Source organism: Bolinopsis microptera, chromosome 12 (genome assembly GCF_026151205.1).
Source record: "Bolinopsis microptera isolate Bmic1 chromosome 12, MBARI_Bmic_1.0, whole genome shotgun sequence".
Taxonomy (NCBI): domain Eukaryota; kingdom Metazoa; phylum Ctenophora; class Tentaculata; order Lobata; family Bolinopsidae; genus Bolinopsis; species Bolinopsis microptera.
In genome coordinates, this window is record NC_087083.1 from 13241809 (window position 1) to 13267218 (window position 25410).

Below are 25410 nucleotides of genomic sequence, written 5' to 3' on the forward strand. Positions count from 1 at the left end.
CTTTTTTAGCGTTAAAAAAGCGGTTATTATCGCTGATCAGAAAAAATCAGTTGTGGAAACTTGCCTAAATAATCACATGACGTTTCCGCAGATGACGCGGGATGGGGAGGTGGTAGTGTGTCACGATGATAATCTAGCGCGCGTGTGCGGCGTGGACGAGAACATCTCCCAACATCTTCTGTCCACCTTACCTCTCTGTCTTAAGGAAATGGAGGTAAGACCATTTTGGTGTTAAATTGCGTGTATTTTTTGATATTTTACTAACATATTTTTTGATTTAAATACATATTTATTCATACAATACGGTTATGATTTATAGAAATGTGATTTGGTTCGTCAAGTTTTTCCTTTTGGTTTAGATACAAGCAATAGATTCAAAATATTACTGGACAGCAAATTAGTCAATTGGTCAATTACAAAGATAATTTCAATTACTACCTTCATCTGCAGATTAAAAGATCACTAATTAATCATCAACACCCCAAAATACATTTTTGTGAATATTTAGACGCAATATCAATTTTATGAAAAATTATGGAATATTCTAGAATAAACTTCATTCTAACTCTTCACTAACGGTCACGCAAATTCAGTGCATTCTCATAACATGTTACATGATTTTCTCAAAATTTCGCCACTGATAAAATGTCCCTTAAAAGTTCTAAAATCTTAAGAATAAGAGTGATAAAATGTTACTAAATTCCCTAAGTCCTACAATCTGAAGAATAACTTGGACTGAACAGATAAAATGTTACTAAATTTCCCAAGTTCTACAATCTGAAGAATAACTTGGACTGAACTGATAAAATGTAACTAAATTCCCCAAGTTCTACAATCTGAAGAATAACTTCCCAACTAAATTCCCCAAGTTCTACAATCTGAAGAATAACTTGGACTGAACTGATATAATGTAACTATATTCCCCAAGTTCTACAATCTGAAGAATAACTTGGACTGAACTGATATAATGTAACTATATTCCCCAAGTTCTACAATCTGAAGAATACCACCGCTTGATTTCCGAACCCTGCTCCCGTGATCCCCCACACACTACCCCAGATTGAGCCCATGGAACAACTTCGCATTACAATGCACACTTATACAACAATGCTGATTCCTCTTCCTCCTCTTGCACTTGGCCCACCACAACCCACACCGCCTGTTATAACTGGACCCGAACTCCTGACACTGCCGCCACCCTCCCCTGATGTGATGGTAGTGGGAGTAGAGCCAGAGTGCACAGTGCGGAGAGAGGAGTGGGTGCGAGATAGCGTCACAGTTGTGTGATAGATTATCTGGGGCTTCGGGTTCGGTTCTGTTGTCCGTAAAGGCTGGTTTGGTTGTTGTGACGATGTATATGGGTTCTGTTTTTGCATGGATTGGGTCTTTAATTTCTGTTTCGGGTACAGTGTTGTCCGTTTTAGCCTGGACTCGGCCCGTATCTTCGATTTCTCTTTCAAGTACAGTGTTGTCCGTTTTTGCTTGTATTGGGCCTGACTCTTCGATTTTTGATTCGGGTATATTGTTTACTGTTTTTGGCTGGGTTGTGCCTGAATCTTCAATTTCTGATTCGGGTAGAGTTTTGGCTGTTTTTGACTGGGTTGGGCCTGAATCTTCGAATTCTAATTCGGGTAGAGTTTTGGCTGTTTTTGACTGGGTTGGGCCTGAATCTTCGAATTCTAATTCGGATAGAGTTTTGGCTGTTTTTGACTGGGTTGGGCCTGAATCTTCGAATTCTAATTCGGGTAGAGTTTTGGCTGTTCTTGACTGGGTTGGGCCTGAATCTTCGAATTCTAATTCGGGTAGAGTTTTGGCTGTTCTTGACTGGGTTGGGCCTGAATCTTCGAATTCTAATGCGGGTACAGTTATGTACGGTTTTGCCTCGACTGGGTTCAAAATTGCCTTCTCAGTTTTGACCATCAATATGTCTTCTTGTTTCGCTATCAAGTCCGACTTCTTATCGTCCGTTTTAACAACCAAGTCCTTCTTTTTTAATCCAATGATTTCGTAATCTTTAATTTCCGTTCCTAAGTTTTCCCGTATTCCTCCAACTGCCTCAGCATCACCGGTGGCAACTGCAGCACAGACCAACAAAGCCACGCCATTAAACAAAAACATAACAAATGTTATGTCGTAAACAACTCAAAGTCAAACAGATATCTAAAACGATTGTGTAAAGCAGGATTTATGCCGGAAGATTTATTTTTATGCGCTGAGGAATTGCTGGAATGATAATTCTACATCCTTCAGCCTGTTAAAATCTTGCAATCATGCTCCAAAGATTATATTAATGTCATTAGTTGTTCCATCGACTGATTTTTTAACTATGTTGCCAGTGCGGTGAAGATCGTGTCAGAGTGTCAGACAATGTGGCTATGACCGTCACAAGATAAATAAACAATCATTAAATAAGCAAAAACACACACACAAAAAAATCAGCGACACTCCCAAACAACATAATGATTGAATTAGTGGGATCAAATATTCATGATTTATTCAAATCATTGTACGCCAGACGTTCAATTTCATCTCCAGCAGGAGAAATCTCAACTGTAATCTCCAAAGTATGCGGAGGAACAATCCAGTAATACTCCGCAGGCTTGTCTGGTGAATCAGGAGGTCGGATATATAACCTGCCCAGATCAGGGGCCCGCTGGTAGTTCCGTTGAGGATTGATCTGATATATCGCTGTGTTGGGAAACGTTGAGGTTATAATCGGGGCGGGATCAGGTTGTCGTGTTGATATTGAGTTTCTGTTGCGTATGAATTGTTGAATAAACAGTGTTATCTTTCTGGTGCAACATACTAGGACAATGAGTAGTGGCATGAATCCACAGAAACCCAAAAATTGTTTGAGCATGATTGAAATTAGGGAGAAATTGGTTTCAGATCGTATATGCTTTCGTCACTTTTTAAGACAATTCCTTTTCAAATCTACCACAAATTTTATTAAGTTTACAATTAACAAAAATTCAATGCGACAACACAAAAATAACTAAAATAGAAGCGGCAAGTGGCGATCCACCATAATGAATCTACTCCAATAGGTTGGCTATTATACAGTCAATGCTTTCCGCTGCAAAGAAAGGCACGTCATACTCTTATTGAACTTTCGAGAATCTCGTTCCTTTGTTCAGTCAGCCGATCTTTACGACACCAAAAAAAGGTTTTCATAAATAATATACCTCTTTATTGAGAAGGCATTATATTGTTAGCTTCAGAGGCACTGCTAAGTGGTTAATATAAGCTAATATAAATGGCTGTGTACCTGCTGTTTCTTTTGAACTTTTGTCTTTTTTTGTCTGGTAAATTAATAAACCCAACCCTATCATTTATAGGCGACCCGAATATTTGTAGGAGAAACGTGACCGAAATTTATATTTATTAACCTGCACGTACGTCTCACATCCTTTGATACGAGAACCCCTTTAGCAAGAGCTCCCGTGACCCGTCCCTAAGTCCCTTATGTGATCTACGAGTCGAGCAGTCAGATCATGTTAACTTCTTAATGTACAGCTATGATTTACAGTATTGACATGTGAACTCTACCCTATATCTATCTCATTTCTGGGTCAATTAAATTCTACTGATGGATCACATCACTAATTATACGTCACATTACTAATTATACGTCATATGATCTGACCCCTAATAATCGGGGGCCCCCTTTGTCGGCCTCCCCTGGATACCGCATCAGGTGTGGTGTCCTACGTTTGATTAAATTTTGCAATTTTCACGACAATAAACTTGATGTCAGTTTAAAAATACTTATCATTCAAAGATTATAATACAACATTTGTATAATATGGTACGATCTTTATCACGGAGCAGAGTTCCTCAACATTTCACAGTGTTTTCAATATATGTTAGATGAAGTTAAGATCAGAGATTTCTTGAGAAATAGTTTGCCACCTCGACCGGTGATCACTGGTTCATCTAGTGAGACACATCGTCCATCGATAATAGAACATTATTTATTCCAAGAACTACACCCCGTCCTTTCTCCTTTCTAAGACTAACAATACAGTCCCAAAGTCCACTATACAGTATTACAGTACTGTATACAGTATGACAGTACTGTACTATACAGTATTACAGTACTGTACTATACAGTATTACAGTACTATACAGTATTACAGTACTATATATACAGTATTACAGTACTATTTACAGTATTACAGTACTGTATACAGTATTACAGTACTATTTACAGTATTACAGTACTGTATACAGTATTAAAGTACTGTATACAGTATTACAGTACTGTATACAGTATTACAGTACTGTATACAGTATTACAGTACTGTATACAGTATTACAGTACTGTATACAGTATTACAGTACTGTATACAGTATTACAGTACTGTACTATACAGTATTACTGTACTATACAGTATTACAGTACTGCAAGTCCCAAATAACTGTATGTTAATATTTACTAATGTTCCAAATTGTTTCAGAATGCAATCTTCACCTCAGTAACTTTAAGTCATCCTGAATAAGGTTGTTTAACGTCTACTTCAATAACACAGTTCCAAAGTCCACTATGTAATACCTTGCTGAATCTATGAATTTTCTGTTCCGGTCACTTCTTTAATCTATATCCCAGTTCCCTTTCTTTTCAAGACTTGAACAGATCATTGTAAGGGGGAGGCTGATCATCAGATGGAATATCGACTGTGTTATCATTGGTTTGCGGAGGAAGGATCGTATAGTACGCTGTCGGGAACCTAAGATCCATATCAGGAGGAATGAATTGTACGTGGTCCCCACATTTACCACAATCTGGGTGATCTTCTGGGTGTTGAAGTTGACATTTTTGGGTGCTATCAGATTCCTGATCTAGGGAATGCTCTGTGGAAAGTGGAGATGTTTCATGTCTGTCTTGTAAGAGCTCTTCCTCGCTCGATTCGATTATTTTCAAGCAACAGTGAAGCAGATAGAATAGCACTGCTGGAAAACCCATTGTCACCCCGCATACTATGGCAATGTAGTATATTGTGAAATTATCGTCCATTTTAAGCCAGGATCTTCTTTTTTCTTATCTATCTTTTAAAGATTTAGGTTGAGAGGCCGGCAATCTAACTGTCAATCTGCCTGTTAAATAAAAAATCGCTAAACAACCCGTTCTACACAAAAAGAAATGGCCAACCTACATATTACAAGAGACAATCCTGAGCCATTGTCTAAGGTAAATTTAGAGAGATGTGCGCAATTTTATTAATTTTCATTAAGCAGAACAATTACTAATCTAAATCATCACTGTTCAAACATTTATTCGGACAATAGTCTTTGTACCGAGATCCTTGCTTTCTTAGTCCAATCTTTTATTATCGAATCTTATGTTGTAAAGTAAAGCGAAATGCAGTGTTCATTACAAAGAGGAATGGACCTAGTCTTGAGCCTTGTGGGACCCCTGACCTTGCATCGTTTGTTATTGATTTTATTAGGACAATGAAAATTACACATAGCTTCTTCCTATCTAGACATTAGAATTAGATAACAATAAAAATGAGCAGTCTGTCATCTGTTTAAAACATCCGACGTTTCTTTCAGAATAATTAAATAATACCATTACTGAGAGAGTCTTCTTTATTATCATCAGTAAATATTGATCTATTGTCGCGTCGGTGGTCAACACAGTGAAAAAGTGTGAAGATAGTATTCTCTTTAAAACTGTTTGTAAGACATTAAGACTAGCGTTATAATTTAAATAAAATTATTTTCAGTTTATAAGGTACATATTATAAAAACAGTGTTTCTGATCTCTATTTCAGCTGATCAAACAGGAAGGATTTAACTTTCGGACTGTGCAGCTTCAATTGTGTTCCATTGTTAATCAAGCTAGGTGGCCTAGTGGTTAGAGCACCCGTCTTCTGTGCAGAAACTCCAGGTTTCGAATCCCAGTGTCACCTAGTCTAGGGAGTAGCTAAAGTTCTATTGTATCAGGATTTGAAGAGATCACAATAAGCTGGAGGAGCTAAAGTTCTATTGGATCAGGATTTGAAGAGATCACAGTAAGCTGGAGGAGCTAAAGTTCTATTGGATCAGGATTTGAAGAGATCACAGTAAGCTGGAGGAGCTAAAGTTCTATTGGATCAGGATTTGAAGAGATCACAGTAAGCTGAAGGAGCTAAAGTTCTATTGGATCAGGATTTGAAGAGATCACAGTAAGCTGGAGGAGCTAAAGTTCTATTAGATCAGGATTTGAAGAGATCACAGTAAGCTGGAGGAGCTAAAGTTCTATTGGATCAGGATTTGAAGAGATCACAGTAAGCTGGAGGAGCTAAAGTTCTATTAGATCAGGATTTGAAGAGATCACAGTAAGCTGGAGGAGCTAAAGTTCTATTGGATCAGGATTTGAAGAGATCACAGTAAGCTGGAGGAGCTAAAGTTCTATTGGATCATGATTTGAAGAGGACACAGTAAGCTGGAGGAGCTAAAGTTCTATTGGATCAGGATTTGAAGAGATCACAGTAAGCTGGAGTAGCTAAAGTTCTATTGGATCAGGATTTGAAGAGATCACAGTAAGCTGGAGGAGCTAAAGTTCTATTGGATCAGGATTTGAAGAGATCACAGTAAGCTGGAGGAGCTAAAGTTCTATTGGATCAGGATTTGAAGAGATCACAGTAAGCTGGAGGAGCTAAAGTTCTATTTGATCAGGATTTGAAGAGATCACAGTAAGCTGGAGGAGCTAAAGTTCTATTGGATCAGGATTTGAAGAGATCACAGTAAGCTGAAGGAGCTAAAGTTCTATTGGATCAGGATTTGAAGAGATCACAGTAAGCTGGAGGAGCTAAAGTTCTATTGGATCAGGATTTGAACAGATCACAGTAAGCTGGAGGAGCTAAAGTTCTATTGGATCAGGATTTGAAGAGATCACAGTAAGCTGGAGGAGCTAAAGTTCTATTGGATCAGGATTTGAAGAGATCACAGTAAGCTGGAGGAGCTAAAGTTCCATTTGATCAGGATTTGAAGAGATCACAGTAAGCTGGAGGAGCTAAAGTTCTATTGGATCAGGATTTGAAGAGATCACAGTAAGCTGGAGGAGCTAAAGTTCCATTTGATCAGGATTTGAAGAGATCACAGTAAGCTGGAGGAGCTAAAGTTCTATTGGATCAGGATTTGAAGAGATCGCAGTGAGCTGGAGGAGCTAAAGTTCCATTGGATCAGGATTTGAAGAGATCACAGTAAGCTGGAGGAGCTAAAGTTCTATTGGATCAGGATTTGAAGAGATCACAGTAAGCTGGAGGAGCTAAAGTTCTATTGGATCAGGATTTGAACAGATCACAGTAAGCTGGAGGAGCTAAAGTTCTATTGGATCAGGATTTGAAGAGATCACAGTAAGCTGGAGGAGCTAAAGTTCTATTGGATCAGGATTTGAACAGATCACAGTAAGCTGGAGGAGCTAAAGTTCTATTGGATCAGGATTTGAAGAGATCGCAGTAAGCTGGAGGAGCTAAAGTTCTATTGGATCAGGATTTGAAGAGATCACAGTAAGCTGGAGGAGCTAAAGTTCTATTGGATCAGGATTTGAAGAGATCACAGTAAGCTGGAGGAGCTAAAGTTCTATTGGATCAGGATTTGAAGAGATCACAGTAAGCTGGAGGAGCTAAAGTTCTATTGGATCAGGATTTGAAGAGATCACAGTAAGCTGGAGGAGCTAAAGTTCTATTGGATCAGGATTTGAAGAGATCACAGTAAGCTAGAGGAGCTAAAGTTCTATTGGATCAGGATTTGAAGAGATCACAGTAAGCTGGAGGAGCTAAAGTTCTATTGGATCAGGATTTGAAGAGATCACAGTAAGCTGGAGGAGCTAAAGTTCTATTGGATCAGGATTTGAAGAGATCACAGTAAGCTGGAGGAGCTAAAGTTCTATTGGATCAGGATTTGAAGAGATCACAGTAAGCTGGAGGAGCTAAAGTTCTATTGTATCAGGATTTAAAGAGATCACAGTAAGCTGAAGGAGCTAAAGTTCTATTGTATCAGGATTTAAAGAGATCACAGTAAGCTGGAGGAGCTAAAGTTCTATTGGATCAGGATTTGAAGAGATCACAGTAAGCTGGAGGAGCTAAAGTTCTATTTGATCAGGATTTGAAGAGATCACAGTAAGCTGGAGGAGCTAAAGTTCTATTGGATCAGGATTTGAAGAGATCACAGTAAGCTGGAGGAGCTAAAGTTCTATTGGATCAGGATTTGAAGAGATCACAGTAAGCTGGAGGAGCTAAAGTTCTATTGGATCAGGATTTGAAGAGATCACAGTAAGCTGGAGGAGCTAAAGTTCTATTGGATCAGGATTTGAAGAGATCACAGTAAGCTGGAGGAGCTAAAGTTCTATTGGATCAGGATTTGAAGAGATCACAGTAAGCTGGAGGAGCTAAAGTTCTATTGGATCAGGATTTGAAGAGATCACAGTAAGCTGGAGGAGCTAAAGTTCTATTGGATCAGGATTTGAAGAGATCACAGTAAGCTGGAGTAGCTAAAGTTCTATTGGATCAGGATTTGAAGAGATCACAGTAAGCTGGAGGAGCTAAAGTTCTATTTGATCAGGATTTGAAGAGATCACAGTAAGCTGGAGGAGCTAAAGTTCTATTGTATCAGGATTTGAAGAGATCACAGTAAGCTGGAGGAGCTAAAGTTCTATTGGATCAGGATTTGAAGAGATCACAGTAAGCTGGAGGAGCTAAAGTTCTATTGTATCAGGATTTGAAGAGATCACAGTAAGCTGGAGGAGCTAAAGTTCTATTGGATCAGGATTTGAAGAGATCACAGTAAGCTGGAGGAGCTAAAGTTCTATTGGATCAGGATTTGAAGAGATCACAGTAAGCTGGAGGAGCTAAAGTTCTATTGGATCATGATTTGAAGAGATCACAGTAAGCTGGAGGAGCTAAAGTTCTATTGGATCAGGATTTGAAGAGATCACAGTAAGCTGGAGGAGCTAAAGTTCTATTGGATCAGGATTTGAAGAGATCACAGTAAGCTGGAGGAGCTAAAGTTCTATTGGATCAGGATTTGAAGAGATCACAGTAAGCTGGAGGAGCGTCCCCTACAGGTGGAGTATTGACTGTGTTCTCTGCAGTTTGTGGTGGAAGTAACGAATAGTACGGTGTAGGGTTACAATGTTCTAGTATGTGTGTGGTATAAGGTTGGAAATGTTGGAATAATACCGGTGACTGATGGACTTGTAGATCTACTGGGAAGGTTATCTGAACCTCGCCAGTACCATGATGATAACGGTTATGTTGCGTCAGTGCTTCGTTGGATTTGAATGCTGTTATGAGCCTTTTGAAGCATCTTTTCAGACAGCAAAACAACAACAAAATTGGGGGCCAGACAAATAAAATTACAAAGATGAGTAGCACTTTATCCGACATTTTGAATGTACTTCAATGTAGTTCAAAACAACTAAACTTAAGCTGTACAAACAATCAAAACAATCATTGACCGAAGATAAATGAGTAAGTGATGTATCTTATCATTATCGTTTTGTTCTGTTCATCAATAGGGTAAATAAAATCTTTTGTCTCAGTAATGTGATGTATAAAAAATATTGATTTTCCAGCTCATTATACGATTACCTAGCTCATTATACGATTACCTAGCTCATTATACGATTACTTAGCTCATTATACGATTACCTAGCTCATTATACGATTACCTAGCTCATTATACGATTACCTAGCTCATTATACGATTACCTAGCTCATTATACGATTACCTAGCTCATTATACGATTACCTAGCTCATTATACGATTACTTAGCTCATTATACGATTACCTAGCTCATTATACGATTACTTAGTTCATTATACGATTACCTAGCTCATTATACGATTACCTAGCTCATTATACGATTACCTAGCTCATTATACGATTACCTAGCTCACTGCTCAACCTATTTGGTCCTGTCCACCGGGATTTTGAGGCATAAAACAGTGTGATGTTTGCCTGAACTTTGCGTTGTTATTATGTGGGAAATTTTAAAATGCCACTGATTATTGTTTTGAATAGAGGCAAATTTCTTCCAGTTTTTTCTGTGAAAAAGTTTTCACAGTACATCGATTCTATTGCTGATGACGCTTTTTAGTTGTTATGCAAAAGCATCTTACCATCTCATGTGTACTACTAATAAGCACGTGCAAGAAAACACTGGTATAAAGCAATTCTATATCTTATTGAAAGTGAATAGGTAGTATAAAATTGTAAAACATATGATTCCGTTTAAAAACCTATTACATACTTATAAGCTTAACAGTATAATGACTGAAGAGTGAAGATGACTATTAATTCTTTTGCATCCTGCAGTTCAAGCTTATATTTTATTGGATCAAGTAATAGTTCGAATGTGTCCGTTTTTAAACGAATAACTGAAATATAATTATGATGACAAATTTCGATTCGCCAGTTGAATCGAGATTTCGCTAAAAGATCTCTACGTATTGTTGCACAAATAAAAGTGAAATAAAAGTGAAATAAACGTTTAAAAATTATATGATTTTATCTCAGTAATGTTACAGTATGTTGACACAATAAACTAATAAACATACACATTTATTTTTATTACATTCTAGATAGTTACAAGCTTATTTCTTGGTTAAGAAGCTACATTTAAGACTCAAAAAATCTAATAACAATTCTAGACCTTATTCAAAGTGAATAGGTATGTAGCTTTTCCCCTGGTAAGAAGTATAAAATTAAAAACATCTGATTTCATTTAAAAACCTATAACCGACATACTAATAATTCATCCCGAATCAAGTCAACATTGCAGCATTGTTTAGTCGCCCCCTCCTCCGAAGTCGTCCCCTCCTCCGAAGTCGTCCCCTCCTCCGAAGTCATCCCCTCCTCCGAAGTCGCCCCCTCCTCCGAAGTCGTCCCCTCCTCCGAAGTCGCCCCCTCCTCCGAAGTCGTCCCCTCCTCCGAAGTCGCCCCCTCCTCCGAAGTCGTCCCCTCCTCCGAAGTCGTCCCCTCCTCCGAAGTCACCCCCTCCTCCTCCGAAGTCGCCCCCTCCTCCGAAGTCCCCTCCTCCGAAGTCACCCCCTCCTCCTCCGAAGTCGCCCCCTCCTCCGAAGTCGCCCCCTCCTCCGAAGTCGCCCACGCCGTCAAAGGCGCCTCCGAAATCGGTACCGTTGATGCCCTCACCCTCAAAGTTGCCCCCGAAGTCGGTGTCGATGTCGGTGTCGATGCCGCCGAAACCAGAACCTAAACCAGAACCTAAACCAGAACCTAAACTAGAACCTAAACCATGAGGTTTACGTTGATGAGGGTGTTTCCCAGGGAATTTACCAGGATACTGACCAGGATACTGACTGAGATTGCCTCCAAGATTAAGGGACGGCTGAGGCTGCATAGGATACTGACCAGGATACTGACCAGGATACTGACCAGGATACTGAGGGGGATGGCCTCCAATACCTACAAGATTAAGGGAAGGCTGAGGCTGACCGAATGCATCTAGTTCTACTGCAGGATTGTGACCGGGGTACTGCCCAGGATTCTGAGGAGGATACTGACCAGAGTTCTGACCGGGATACTGAGGAGGATACTGACCAGGGGGTCCAGCATCTCCTGCGGGATTGTAACCAGGATACTGAGGGGGCTGGCTTCCATCAACTCCAGGATTGTAGGGAGGATATTGTGTGGCTCCATCTAGATTTACGGAAGGATTTGCTGCCGTGAATGACGCTGGAGGATGCACTCCACCAGCTGTCTGGGCTGGAATTGCTCTCTGTGCCTGGGAAGATTTGTTACATTTGATGCAAACGCAGATTAGAACGATGAAGACTATGATGCCTCCAACGACACCTGGAATAATGGGATTAATGTTACTCGAGCTGCCACTGTAACTAGTCCTTCGCCTGGAATCGTAGCTTATCGCCCTTCTTCTATCGTAGCTTATCGCCCTTCTTCTATCACTGTGAAATGAGATGATTAATAAAATGCAGATTCAACATGCTTATTAAAATGTTTCTTCCATAGGAATTTAAATCAGGGCCCGGTGAATCAGGGCCCGGTAAAATGGAGTTTTACTGTATTATATGGAAATTTAGAATGTGAGAACTTACGACCACGAAGTGCTCCTCCTTCTTGAGGCCTCACTGATACTGTTGCCATTGTACATTAACAAAACAGCCAAAACTGCTACAGTTAGGACTGCCCATGTGGTGAACTTTATCATGCCTTGAGAAATGTTAAGTCACGTGGTGTTGTGATGACGTCACGTGGTGTTGTGATGACGTCACGTGATGTTGTGATGACGTCACGTGGTGTTGTGATGATGTCACGTGGTGTTGTGACGTGCCATTAAATCAAATGATTTAATGCGTTAAAAAAACATATAAATTTGGGGGGCATCAACCTCATAAATACCTGTTATTCCCTCCGATTTCAAAATAGGTATAAGTATTTATGTATATTTATGGTTATTTAAAGGTTTTGTTGTTTTTTCAGTATTTTTCCCACTTTTAACATAGTATATTCAATTCTATTCGTAGTGTTTAAAGCTGTTCAAAGTGTTCTTACTGCATGAGGGGGTTGATATCAAGTTTTAAATCAATTTCTTGGTGTTGGAAAAATTTGATTTTTTGCCTTTATGTACCTTAAACTTGGGTTGTATATAATAGGGTTTTTATTTGATCAAAGAATAATGAACAGTTCATAGTACTAGCAAAAGGTTGCTTATATAGGAGTTTCTGAACATTTTGAACAATGTCAACTAAGAATATTTCCAGAGAAATTTTTAATCGAAAATTTTAAGTACAAATTTCGTTATGAAATTTTCACCTAAAATTTCAAAAAATCAATGTTGCTCACAATCTTCTGAAACGTCCAAAAAAGTAACTTTTAGCTGCCCTAGATGATATTTGATAAAATACCTATAAATACCTATTATTCCCTCCCTAGGTATTTATGCTATGTATATTTGGAGGTTGACGACCCCCCAAATCTGAGGCAAAATTGTGAAGGTTTGTGATTACACAAACCTGATTTTACACAAAGTAAAATTATTTTATCTTAGTTTGTTGATAAAACTACATACACACATATAATATTGTCATTACATTCTAGACACAAGACAGTTGCAAGCTTATTTCTTGTCTATAACAATTCTAATAACAATTCTAAACCTTATTCAAAGTGAATAGGTTACTGTATGTACTATGTAGCTTCTTTCCAGGGTAAAAAGTATAAAATTATAAAGAAGCTACGTTAAAGAAGAAGCTGATTAAAGAACCAAAAAATATATAAAATTATACAACATCTAATTTCGTTTAATAAACAGTTACACACAAGACAGTTACAAGCTTATTTCTTGATAAAGAAGATACATTATTATTAAGGCTCAAAAAGGTCTAATAGCAATTCTAAACCTTATTCAAAGTGAATTGGTCACTAAATCTTAGCTTTTTCCCGTGGTAAGAAGACGTATCAAATTATAAAAAATCTTATTAATAGTTTAAAAACCTATAACCTATTACATACTAATAATTCATCCCGAATCAAGTCAACATTGCAGCATTGTTTAGATTATAATTGCAAATGACGTACATTTAGAAACAATTTTGTTAATCGCCCCCGCCGTCGCCCCCACCGTCTCCCCCGCCCCCGCCGTCATCCCCGCCCCAGCCTCCGCCGTCACCCCCGCCGTCACTCCCGGAGCTGGAGAGATCGTGACCAAGACCGCTACCAAGACCAAAACCAAAACCTTTTCTAGGAGAACGTTTACCCCCGCCATCACTGGAGCTGGAGCTGGAGAGATTTTTACCAAAACCAAAACCAAAACCTTTTCTAGGAGAACGTTGCTCAGGGACTGGTGGAGGGTACTGACCAGGGGGTCCAGCATCTCCTGCGGGATTGTAACCAGGATACTGAGGGGGCTGGCTTCCATCAGCTCCAGGATTGTAGGGAGGATATTGTGTGGCTCCATCTAGATCTACGGAAGGATTTGCTGCTGTGAATGACGCTGGAGGATACTGAGGAGGATGCTGATCAGGATACTGAGGAGGATACTGACCAGGGGGTCCAGCATCTCCTGCGGGATTGTAGCCAGGATACTGAGGGGGCTGGCTTCCATCAGCTCCAAGATTGTAGGGAGGATATTGTGTGGCTCCATCTAGATCTACGGAAGGATTTGCTGCCGTGAATGACGCTGGAGGATGTACTTCACCTGCTGTCTGGGCTGGAATTGCTCTCTGTGCCTCGGAAGATTTGTTACATTTGATGCAAACGCAGATTAGAACGATGAAGACTATGATGCCTCCAACGACACCTGGAATAATGGGATTAATGTTACTCGAGCTGCCACTGTAACTAGTCCTTCGCCTGGAATCGTAGCTTATCGCCCTTCTTCTATCGTAGCTTATCGCCCTTCTTCTATCACTGTGAAATGAGATGATTAATAAAATGGGGGGGGGGGGGGGGGGGGGTGTAACCCAAAAAAACCCAACTCCTACCCAAGAAAAGGTAATACTGGGATTGGGTTTTTTTGGGTTTTTTTGGGTTTTTTAAACAAAATTTAAACAAAATTCTAGCCATTTCATTAATTGTATTGAATGTGAATTATTTCCCACTGAGTCTTACCTACGTGTTGTTCTCATGTCTTAACTTAATAGATAGTTTACATAGTATATAAGTGTGTTTATATTGATAGTATGTTATCACGATAGCAAACAGGATGTCTCGTTCATCAAGATATAATCCATATGAATGCACAAAGTGGAAATGTGCCAAACGTGGCAAATGTGTTCTCCTGTCATGGAAGGAGGCTATGACGAAGGTCAAGGGCAAGTCAAAGCACATGACTTAAATTACTTGACTTAAGGCAGAGTCCGAGTCTCGATGATGTGTCTCCAAAGCTTTCTGTCCGCCATAAGCTCCTTAATCTCCCCAGTGTTCTTGAGTCCAGTGTCACTTATTAGGTTATCGACTAAGGTGAGCGCTGGTCTACCCCTCCCAAGGTTCCCAAAGGAGAAGTTGGTGTGCTGCCAGGTCATCATGTCGCTGGATGTGCCCAGCCAACCTCATTCTTCTGGCCTGTATCTTCGAAATAACTCTTGGGAGTGATCCAAAGACCTCCTTGTTGGTGCGATGTCCTCTCCAGTCCACGTTTAGGGCCATCCGAAGCATTCTACTGTAACATCCGTCTATTCTTTTCTTCAAAGATTCTGTTATTGTCCACGTTTTCGTTCCATACAGGAAGATTGATTCAACCGTAGCTTGAACAGACGGATCTTTAAATCTCGGCGCAAATTGGACCTCCATATAGCCTACATTTTGTGGTAGACAGCCCATGCCTTGGCCTTGCGTCACCTAAAGTCGTGCTCCGTTGTACTAAAATCCTCAACTTCTTCTAAGGCATGTCCGTCCTTAGAGATTATTGTGTGTGGCTCCTCTCCTACTAAATTAACTGTAAGATGGTTGGTTTTAGACAAAAAAGATTTCATGCCTCCTCATCAGATGAGGCTTCTGTAGGACTGTAGCATGTGATGACAGTGAGCCTGGGCTTTCCATTAAGAGACATGGTGAGGATCCTTGCGCTGTAAGATTTTATAACTTTATAAGACTTATAGCCTCATATGCGCTGCTGTCCTCGTGAAGATGATTCCTACTCTCCCATTAGAAGTGCCAGCTGCGTTTCTCCACGCAGATGAGATCACTGGATGAATCCCTTTGTTCATCTTTTCTATTCTGGTATTCTCGATAATCAGCATGGACCACCCGATGTTCGATTCTTGCAGGGCAAGGATGTGCAGCTTGCTTCGAGAAAATAGTTCTGCAAGTTCGACGCGTTTGCGCTGTTCTCTGGCTGTTCTTATGTTAAATGTGCTAACCTTAGCAGTCCTTTTACATGATACAATACAATTGATGTTCATATTTTTTTGATGTTTTCTTGTTTGACTTTCTGTAGAAATAGGTTGTCATGTTGTGGAGACCGAGTCATCAGCTTCTGTAATAGCAGCGTAATTACCCCGGCAACCACTTCCACTAGAAAAATAAGGGGCTTTAACCCTTAAGCTGTTGATAAACTTCATCTTGACTTTTCAGTTTGCTCACAATCCTGTGCAGTCCCCTGCACATTGGCAGTGGATTGTGTTCTTAACTCTTGCGCCACTAAAAGGTTAAGGGCATCCGCTTGAACAATAGCCATCTTTAACTCTCACCATAATATCTTGGGTATCTTGAGCATGTAATTGCACGAACATATGCTATACAAGACAAATGTGACACTTCCTTTTTCTACCCAACAGCATCAGTTGTAATCCTTACCCAATCGTCACCTGCTCCAGTGTGGGACTTTCCGATTTTATCCCAAAGCATAAGGAGGTTAGAGTGAGAACAGAGCTACACTTTAGCGGAGAATAACCCTTCCCTTGACTACCTCGTTACCCGGTACCCCGGGCATAGGGAGCCGTATCCTGACTACCAGAGTGTGGTCCAGTCTAGCTGGGTCATAGTAGACTAGGTTGAACAGGGTAACAGCCAACACCTCTTTAGCTACTGTGCAATCCACAGTAAAGATTTACGAGTCTCAAAGCCTCTTGTAGACCAAGAGTTAAGGAGTCAATAGATCAAATTATTGAACTTCCGGGGCTCAATGTCTCCCGTCGACCGTCCTGCCTTTAGCCTGGACCCCCTGACCAGTATCCAGTCTTCCCCACGCGGAGGTAGTGGCTTTCATCATGCTGTCCGATGAGTGTCTGGAAGAGGGCACCAGCAGGATACCCCTTTTCAAAGTTCTGGGAGCCTCACATCAGACCAGGGCTTCCACCCAGCCTCTATCCAGCGGTGACGCCTTTGGCCACCTAAGCTTCACACAACCATTGAAAAACCACCTGCCTACTTGTAAAAATTTTGACGATGCGATTATTACAGTCGAGGGTCTGATGCTGTACATTCTCAGTGTAACAGCTGACAACAGTTATCAACACTTTATGCCCTGGCTGTTTACATCCGATGCCTGCGAGCAAACTTTATGATTTCCTGTGCATAGGATTAAGCCTCCATGCAGGCATTAGAACTAATCTGTGTTCTAAGGATATGTTGGTTGGCATGGGCAAATCAAACCGTTCCCTCGAGCTTGATGCACTCGGCAAAAGTTTGATCCCTGTAACAGTTGCCCACCCTCGCAACAAGCTTGTTATACCGCATCCGAAAGCAGAAACTATTTAGAGGTAAAGATACTTCAATCCCAAGATTGTTACAAGCTATGAAGAAGGGAGTCTCAAGGGGTAGAGAACTCCTTCAAGAACACTATAGCTTTGAAGGAGAGGCTTTCCAACCATCTTCTGACGGAGCAGAGAGTGACGAAGCGGAAACAGATGATGAAGAAGAGGAAGTGGAGGATATTGACTCATCAGAGGAATGGGCGAAAATAGTAACTGTGTATGGTGATGCTCTGCATCATGATTCATGATACGGCTGTCGATGTTTGCCTCAATGGAGGGCGAGATCGAATGCCATCCCAGTCAAGATTTTAGCGACTCCAGGGCCATAAACAAGCGAAGATATCACTTAATATCACATGTGATCATGCAGCTGATGGTAACTGCAAGATTCTTTCAGTTGGAGATAGAGCATGGATTCATGTTAAGAGGAAGATAAGGAAAACGGAAACAGAGATCGTGAAGGTGAGAAGAAACGCTTTATTCCTCTCGTACCGGTTGCGGTCAGGGTTGGGGTCATCAGTGAGTTGCGTCCTTACTAACTCAATTTGCCATGGCCATCGAAGTGAGCATTACATATGGCTGATATCATATCTGGATGGCCAACTTCTTCTGAGCACATCAGTGAATAAAATACTGCTTTTGGGTGATATTTAAGCGATTATATCTATTGTGATGTTGTAGTGATGAACCACAACAGTGATGTTGTACTGATAATTGTTTTGCTAGGTGCCTACATGATTTTATTTCCTTCAAATGAAAAATTTGTAAAAAACCCAAAAAAACCCAACTCCTACCCTGAAAAAGGTAATACTGGGATTGGGTTTTTTTGGGTTTTTTTGGGTTACACCCCCCCCCCCCCCCCCCCCCCCCCAAAATGCAGATTCAACATGCTTATTAAAATGTTTCTTCCATAGGAATTTATCTTCATTCTCTGTACTGTCCTATGCAATGTACAGTAATATTACCCTGATTTATTTTGGGTGAAAGGGATAATGACCGGTAAATCGTGATTATAATTGTTTACATTATGTATTAATATTAATGCTTTTCATACAAAGTTACAACAAAGTCTTCATTATGTTATGTAATATGTATCCTGGGTTTGGATAGAATATTACCCGAATAAAATATTTCCATCACGTTACATAGTTAATTCTCAATAAATGTAATGCAGTGCTGTAATAAGTTTAAGATTAATTACAACACTAAGAAACAGAACCTACTTAAGGAAAGGATATGGTTGCGGTTATCGGGGTTTGTGGTAAATTGGGGCGACGTAAATTGGGGCAAGGTAAATTGGGGCGAGTTAAATTAAGGCGAGTTAAATTGGGGAGCACTCAGCACTGTACATAAAAACTTAGAATGTGAGAACTTACGACCACAAAGTAAATCAGGGCCCGGTAAATCAGGGCCCAGTAAATCAGGGCCCGGTAAATCAGGGCCCAGTAGCCCAGTAAATCAGGGCCCGTTAAATCAGGGCCCGGTAAATTGGAGTTTTACTGTATTATATGGAAATTTAGAATGTGAGAACTTACGACCACGAAGTGCTCCTCCTTCTTGAGGCCTCGCTGAGACTGTTGCCATTGTAAATCAACAAAACAGCAACAACTGCTACAGTTAGGGCTGCCCAAGTGGTGAACTTTATCATGCCTTGAGAAATGTTAAGTCACGTGGTGTTGTGATGACGTCACGTGATGTTGTGATGACGTCACGTGGTGTTGTGATGACGTCACGTGGTGTTGTGATGACGTCGCGTGGTGTTGTGACGTACCATTAAATCAAATGATTTAATGCGTTAAAAAAACATATAAATTTGGGGGGCATCAACCTCATAAATACATATTATTCCCTCCGATTTCAAAATAGGTATAGGTATTTATGTATATTTATGGTTATTTAAAGGTTTTGTTGTTTTTTCAGTATTTTCCCACTTTTAACATAGTATATTCAATTCTATTCGTAGTTTTTAAAGCTGTTCAAAGTGTTCTTACTGCATGAGGGGGGATATCAAGTTTTAAATCAATTTCTTGGTGTTGGAAAAATTTGATTTTTTGCCTTTATGACTTTATGAACCTTAAACTTGGGTTGTATATAATAGGGTTTTTATTTGATCAAAGAATAATGAACAGTTCATAGTACTAGCAAAAGGTTGCTTATATAGGAGTTTCTGAACATTTTGAACAATGTCAACTAAGAATATTTCCAGAGAAATTTTTAATCGAAAATTTTAAGTACAAATTTCGTTATGAAATTTTCACCTAAAATTTCAAAAAATCAATGTTGCTCACAATCTTCTGAAACGTCCAAAAAAGTTACTTTTAGCTGCCCTAGATGATATTTGATAAAATTCCTATAAATACCTATTATTCCCTCCCTAGGTATTTATGCTATGTATATTTGGAGGTTGACGACCCCCCAAATCTGAGGCAAAATTGTGAAGGTTTGTGATTACACAAACCTGATTTTACACAAAGTAAAATTATTTTATCTTAGTTTGTTGATAAAACTACATACACACATATAATATTGTCATTACATTCTAGACACAAGACAGTTGCAAGCTTATTTCTTGTCTATAACAATTCTAATAACAATTCTAAACCTTATTCAAAGTGAATAGGTTACTGTATGTACTATGTAGCTTCTTTCCAGGGTAATAAGTATAAAATTATAAAGAAGCTACGTTAAAGAAGAAGCTGATTAAAGAACCAAAAAATATATAAAATTATACAACATCTAATTTCGTTTAATAAACAGTTACACACAAGACAGTTACAAGCTTATTTCTTGATAAAGAAGATGCATTATTATTAAGGCTCAAAAAGGTCTAATAGCAATTCTAAACCTTATTCAAAGTGAATTGGTCACTAAATGGTAGCTTTTTCCCGCGGTAAGAAGACGTATCAAATTATAAAAAATCTTATTTAGTTTAAAAACCTATAACCTATTACATACTAATAATTCATCCCGAATCAAGTCAACATTGCAGCATTGTTTAGATTATAATTGCAAATGACTTACATTTAGAAACAATGTTCAATCGCCCCCACCGTCTCCCCCGCCCCCGCCGTCATCCCCGCCCCAGCCTCCGCCGTCACCTCCGCCGTCACTCCTGGAGAAATCTCTACCAAAACCAAAACCAAAACCTCTTTTAGGAGAACGTTGCTCAGGGACTGGTGGAGGACCAAAACCAAAACCTTTTCTAGGAGAACTTTGTTCAGGGACTGGTGGAGGATACTGAGGAGGATACTGACCAGGGGGTCCAGCATCTCCTGCAGGATTGTAACCAGGATACTGAGGGGGCTGGCCTCCATCAACTCCAGGATTGTAGGGAGGATATTGTGTGGCTCCATTTAGATCTACGGAAGGATTTGCTGCCGTGAATAACACTGGAGGATACTGATCAGGATACTGAGGAGGATACTGACCAGGGGGTCCAGCATCTCCTGCGGGATTGTAACCAGGATACTGAGGGGGCTGGCTTCCATCAGCTCCAGGATTGTAGGGAGGATATTGTGTGGCTCCATCTAGATCTACGGAAGGATTTGCTGCCGTGAATGACGCTGGAGGATGCACATCACCTGCTGTCTGGGCTGGAATTGCTCTCTGTGCCTCGGAAGATTTGTTACATTTGATGCAAACGCAGATTAGAACGATGAAGACTATGATGCCTCCAACGACACCTGGAATAATGGGATTAACGTTGCTCGAGCTGCCACTGTAACTAGTCCTTCGCCTAGAATCGTAGCTTATCGCCCTTCTTCTATCGTAGCTTATCGCCCTTCTTCTATCACTGTGAAATGAGACGATTAATAAAATGCTGATTCAACAATCAACATGCTTATTAAAATGTTTCTTCCATAGGAATTTATCTTCATTCTCTGTACTGTCCTATGTACAGTAATATTACCCTGATTTATTTTAGGGGAAAGGGAAAATGACCGGTAAATCGGGATTATATAATTGTTTACATTATGTATAATATTAATGCTTTTCATACAAAGTTACAACAAAGTCTTCATTGTATCCTGGGTTTGGATAGAATATTACCCGTATAAAATATTTCCATCACATTACATAATTCTCAATAAATGTAATGCAGTGCTGTAATAAGTTTAAGATTAATTACAACACTAAGAAACAGAACCTACTTAAGGAAAGGATATGGTTGCGGTTATCGGGGTTTGTGGTAAATTGGGGCGACGTAAATTGGGGCAAGGTAAATTGGGGCGAGTTAAATTAAGGCGAGTTAAATTGGGGAGCACTCAGCACTGTACATAAAAACTTAGAATGTGAGAACTTACGACCACAAAGTAAATCAGGGCCCGGTAAATCAGGGCCCAGTAAATCAGGGCCCGGTAAATCAGGGCCCAGTAGCCCAGTAAATCAGGGCCCGTTAAATCAGGGCCCGGTAAATTGGAGTTTTACTGTATTATATGGAAATTTAGAATGTGAGAACTTACGACCACGAAGTGCTCCTCCTTCTTGAGGCCTCGCTGAGACTGTTGCCATTGTAAATCAACAAAACAGCAACAACTGCTACAGTTAGGGCTGCCCAAGTGGTGAACTTTATCATGCCTTGAGAAATGTTAAGTCACGTGGTGTTGTGATGACGTCACGTGATGTTGTGATGACGTCACGTGGTGTTGTGATGACGTCACGTGGTGTTGTGATGACGTCGCGTGGTGTTGTGACGTACCATTAAATCAAATGATTTAATGCGTTAAAAAAACATATAAATTTGGGGGGCATCAACCTCATAAATACATATTATTCCCTCCGATTTCAAAATAGGTATAGGTATTTATGTATATTTATGGTTATTTAAAGGTTTTGTTGTTTTTTCAGTATTTTCCCACTTTTAACATAGTATATTCAATTCTATTCGTAGTTTTTAAAGCTGTTCAAAGTGTTCTTACTGCATGAGGGGGGATATCAAGTTTTAAATCAATTTCTTGGTGTTGGAAAAATTTGATTTTTTGCCTTTATGACTTTATGAACCTTAAACTTGGGTTGTATATAATAGGGTTTTTATTTGATCAAAGAATAATGAACAGTTCATAGTACTAGCAAAAGGTTGCTTATATAGGAGTTTCTGAACATTTTGAACAATGTCAACTAAGAATATTTCCAGAGAAATTTTTAATCGAAAATTTTAAGTACAAATTTCGTTATGAAATTTTCACCTAAAATTTCAAAAAATCAATGTTGCTCACAATCTTCTGAAACGTCCAAAAAAGTTACTTTTAGCTGCCCTAGATGATATTTGATAAAATTCCTATAAATACCTATTATTCCCTCCCTAGGTATTTATGCTATGTATATTTGGAGGTTGACGACCCCCCAAATCTGAGGCAAAATTGTGAAGGTTTGTGATTACACAAACCTGATTTTACACAAAGTAAAATTATTTTATCTTAGTTTGTTGATAAAACTACATACACACATATAATATTGTCATTACATTCTAGACACAAGACAGTTGCAAGCTTATTTCTTGTCTATAACAATTCTAATAACAATTCTAAACCTTATTCAAAGTGAATAGGTTACTGTATGTACTATGTAGCTTCTTTCCAGGGTAATAAGTATAAAATTATAAAGAAGCTACGTTAAAGAAGAAGCTGATTAAAGAACCAAAAAATATATAAAATTATACAACATCTAATTTCGTTTAATAAACAGTTACACACAAGACAGTTACAAGCTTATTTCTTGATAAAGAAGATGCATTATTATTAAGGCTCAAAAAGGTCTAATAGCAATTCTAAACCTTATTCAAAGTGAATTGGTCACTAAATGGTAGCTTTTTCCCGCGGTAAGAAGACGTATCAAATTATAAAAAATCTTATTTAGTTTAAAAACCTATAACCTATTACATACTAATAATTCATCCCGAATCAAGTCAACATTGCAGCATTGTTTAGATTATAATTGCAAATGACTTACATTTAGAAACAATGTTCAATCGCCCCCACCGTCTCCCCCGCCCCCGCCGTCATCCCCGCCCCAGCCTCCGCCGTCACCTCCGCCGTCACTCCTGGAGAAATCTCTACCAAAACCAAAACCAAAACCTCTTTTAGGAGAACGTTGCTCAGGGACTGGTGGAGGACCAAAACCAAAACCTTTTCTAGGAGAACTTTGTTCAGGGACTGGTGGAGGATACTGAGGAGGATACTGACCAGGGGGTCCAGCATCTCCTGCAGGATTGTAACCAGGATACTGAGGGGGCTGGCCTCCATCAACTCCAGGATTGTAGGGAGGATATTGTGTGGCTCCATTTAGATCTACGGAAGGATTTGCTGCCGTGAATAACACTGGAGGATACTGATCAGGATACTGAGGAGGATACTGACCAGGGGGTCCAGCATCTCCTGCGGGATTGTAACCAGGATACTGAGGGGGCTGGCTTCCATCAGCTCCAGGATTGTAGGGAGGATATTGTGTGGCTCCATCTAGATCTACGGAAGGATTTGCTGCCGTGAATGACGCTGGAGGATGCACATCACCTGCTGTCTGGGCTGGAATTGCTCTCTGTGCCTCGGAAGATTTGTTACATTTGATGCAAACGCAGATTAGAACGATGAAGACTATGATGCCTCCAACGACACCTGGAATAATGGGATTAACGTTGCTCGAGCTGCCACTGTAACTAGTCCTTCGCCTAGAATCGTAGCTTATCGCCCTTCTTCTATCGTAGCTTATCGCCCTTCTTCTATCACTGTGAAATGAGACGATTAATAAAATGCTGATTCAACAATCAACATGCTTATTAAAATGTTTCTTCCATAGGAATTTATCTTCATTCTCTGTACTGTCCTATGTACAGTAATATTACCCTGATTTATTTTAGGGGAAAGGGAAAATGACCGGTAAATCGGGATTATATAATTGTTTACATTATGTATAATATTAATGCTTTTCATACAAAGTTACAACAAAGTCTTCATTGTATCCTGGGTTTGGATAGAATATTACCCGTATAAAATATTTCCATCACATTACATAATTCTCAATAAATGTAATGCAGTGCTGTAATAAGTTTAAGATTAATTACAACACTAAGAAACAGAACCTACTTAAGGAAAGGATATGGTTGCAGTTATCGGGGTTTGTGGTAAATTGGGGCGAGGTAAATTGGGGCGAGTTAAATTGGGGCGAGTTATATTGGGGCGAGTTATATTGGGGCGAGTTATATTGGGGCGAGTTATATTGGGGAGCACTGTACTTAAAAATAAGGCATCATGTAGCCGGTGGGCCCGACATGATACGACATATCTTGACACGTCGGGATTTGTCGGGGTTCGTCGGGGTTTGTCGGGGTTTGTCAGGGTTTGACGGGGTTTGACGGGGTTTCCGGGTTGTCGAGCCTGGAGGCTTTTTTTTTTTTTCTTTTTTTTTGAGTCTCCCAACAAAAGGCCGAGACGGAGTCATCAAGCTTTACGTGGAAAAACACTATACAAGAAGGCCTCATGTAGCCGGTGGGCCCGAGGCAAAACCCCTCGACAAACCCCAACAAACCCCGTTTGTCGGGGTTTGTCGGGATATGTCGGGGTTTGTCGGGGTTTGTCGAGCCTGGAGGCTACATGATGCCTAAAATACTTAAAAACTTGGAATGGGAAAATTTACTTACGACCACAAAGTAAATCAGGGCCCGGTAAATCAGGGCCCGGTAAATCAGGGCCCAGTAAATTGGAGTTTTACTGTATTATATGGAAATTTAGAATGTGAGAACTTACGACCACGAAGTGCTCCTCCTTCTTGAGGCCTCGCTGAGACTGTTGCCATTGTAAATCAACAAAACAGCCAAAACTGCTACAGTTAGGGCTGCCCATGTGGTGAACTTTATCATGCCTTGAGAAATGTTAAGTCACGTGGTGTTGTGATGACGTCACGTGGTGTTGTGGTGACATCACGTGGTGTTGTGATGACGTCACGTGGTGTTGTGATGACGTCACGTGATGTTGTGATGACGTCACGTGATGTTGTGATGACGTCACGTGATGTTGTGATGACGTCACGTGGTGTTGTGATGACGTCACGTGGTGTTGTGACGTACCATTAAATCAAATGATTTAATGCGTTAAAAAAAACATATAAATTTGGGGGGCATCAACCTCATAAATACCTATTATTCCCTCCGATTTCAAAATAGGTATAGGTATTTATGTATATTTATGGTTATTTAAAGGTTTTGTTGTTTTTTCAGTATTTTTCCCACTTTTAACATAGTATATTCAATTCT

The 25410-nt window shown here is 39.8% G+C and overlaps 2 protein-coding genes across 2 annotated transcripts in view; one reads left to right on the plus strand and one right to left on the minus strand.

The window, feature by feature from the left end:
• LOC134823927 (lysophospholipase D GDPD1-like) overlaps positions 1 to 25410 on the plus strand; it is a 48245-nt gene that overhangs the window by 8483 nt on the left and 14352 nt on the right. Inside the window, exon 5 of the mRNA XM_063835524.1 lies at positions 92 to 214. Within this exon, the coding sequence (XP_063691594.1) occupies positions 92 to 214 (123 nt within the window). The remainder of the gene's footprint in view (positions 1 to 91; positions 215 to 25410) is intronic.
• LOC134824368 (uncharacterized) lies at positions 812 to 2846 on the minus strand. Its single transcript, XM_063836263.1, has 2 exons — positions 1008 to 2846; positions 812 to 847 (listed from the first exon to the last, which is right to left on the minus strand). Exon 1 carries the CDS (start codon positions 2116 to 2118, stop codon positions 1051 to 1053), a length of 1068 nt encoding a protein of 355 aa, XP_063692333.1. The 5' UTR covers positions 2119 to 2846; the 3' UTR covers positions 812 to 847; positions 1008 to 1050.

Bases quoted from the DNA above. Each gene is read 5' to 3' on its own strand.
- LOC134824368 (XM_063836263.1), bottom strand. From the start codon at position 2,118: ATGTTTTTGTTTAATGGCGTGGCTTTGTTGGTCTGTGCTGCAGTTGCC.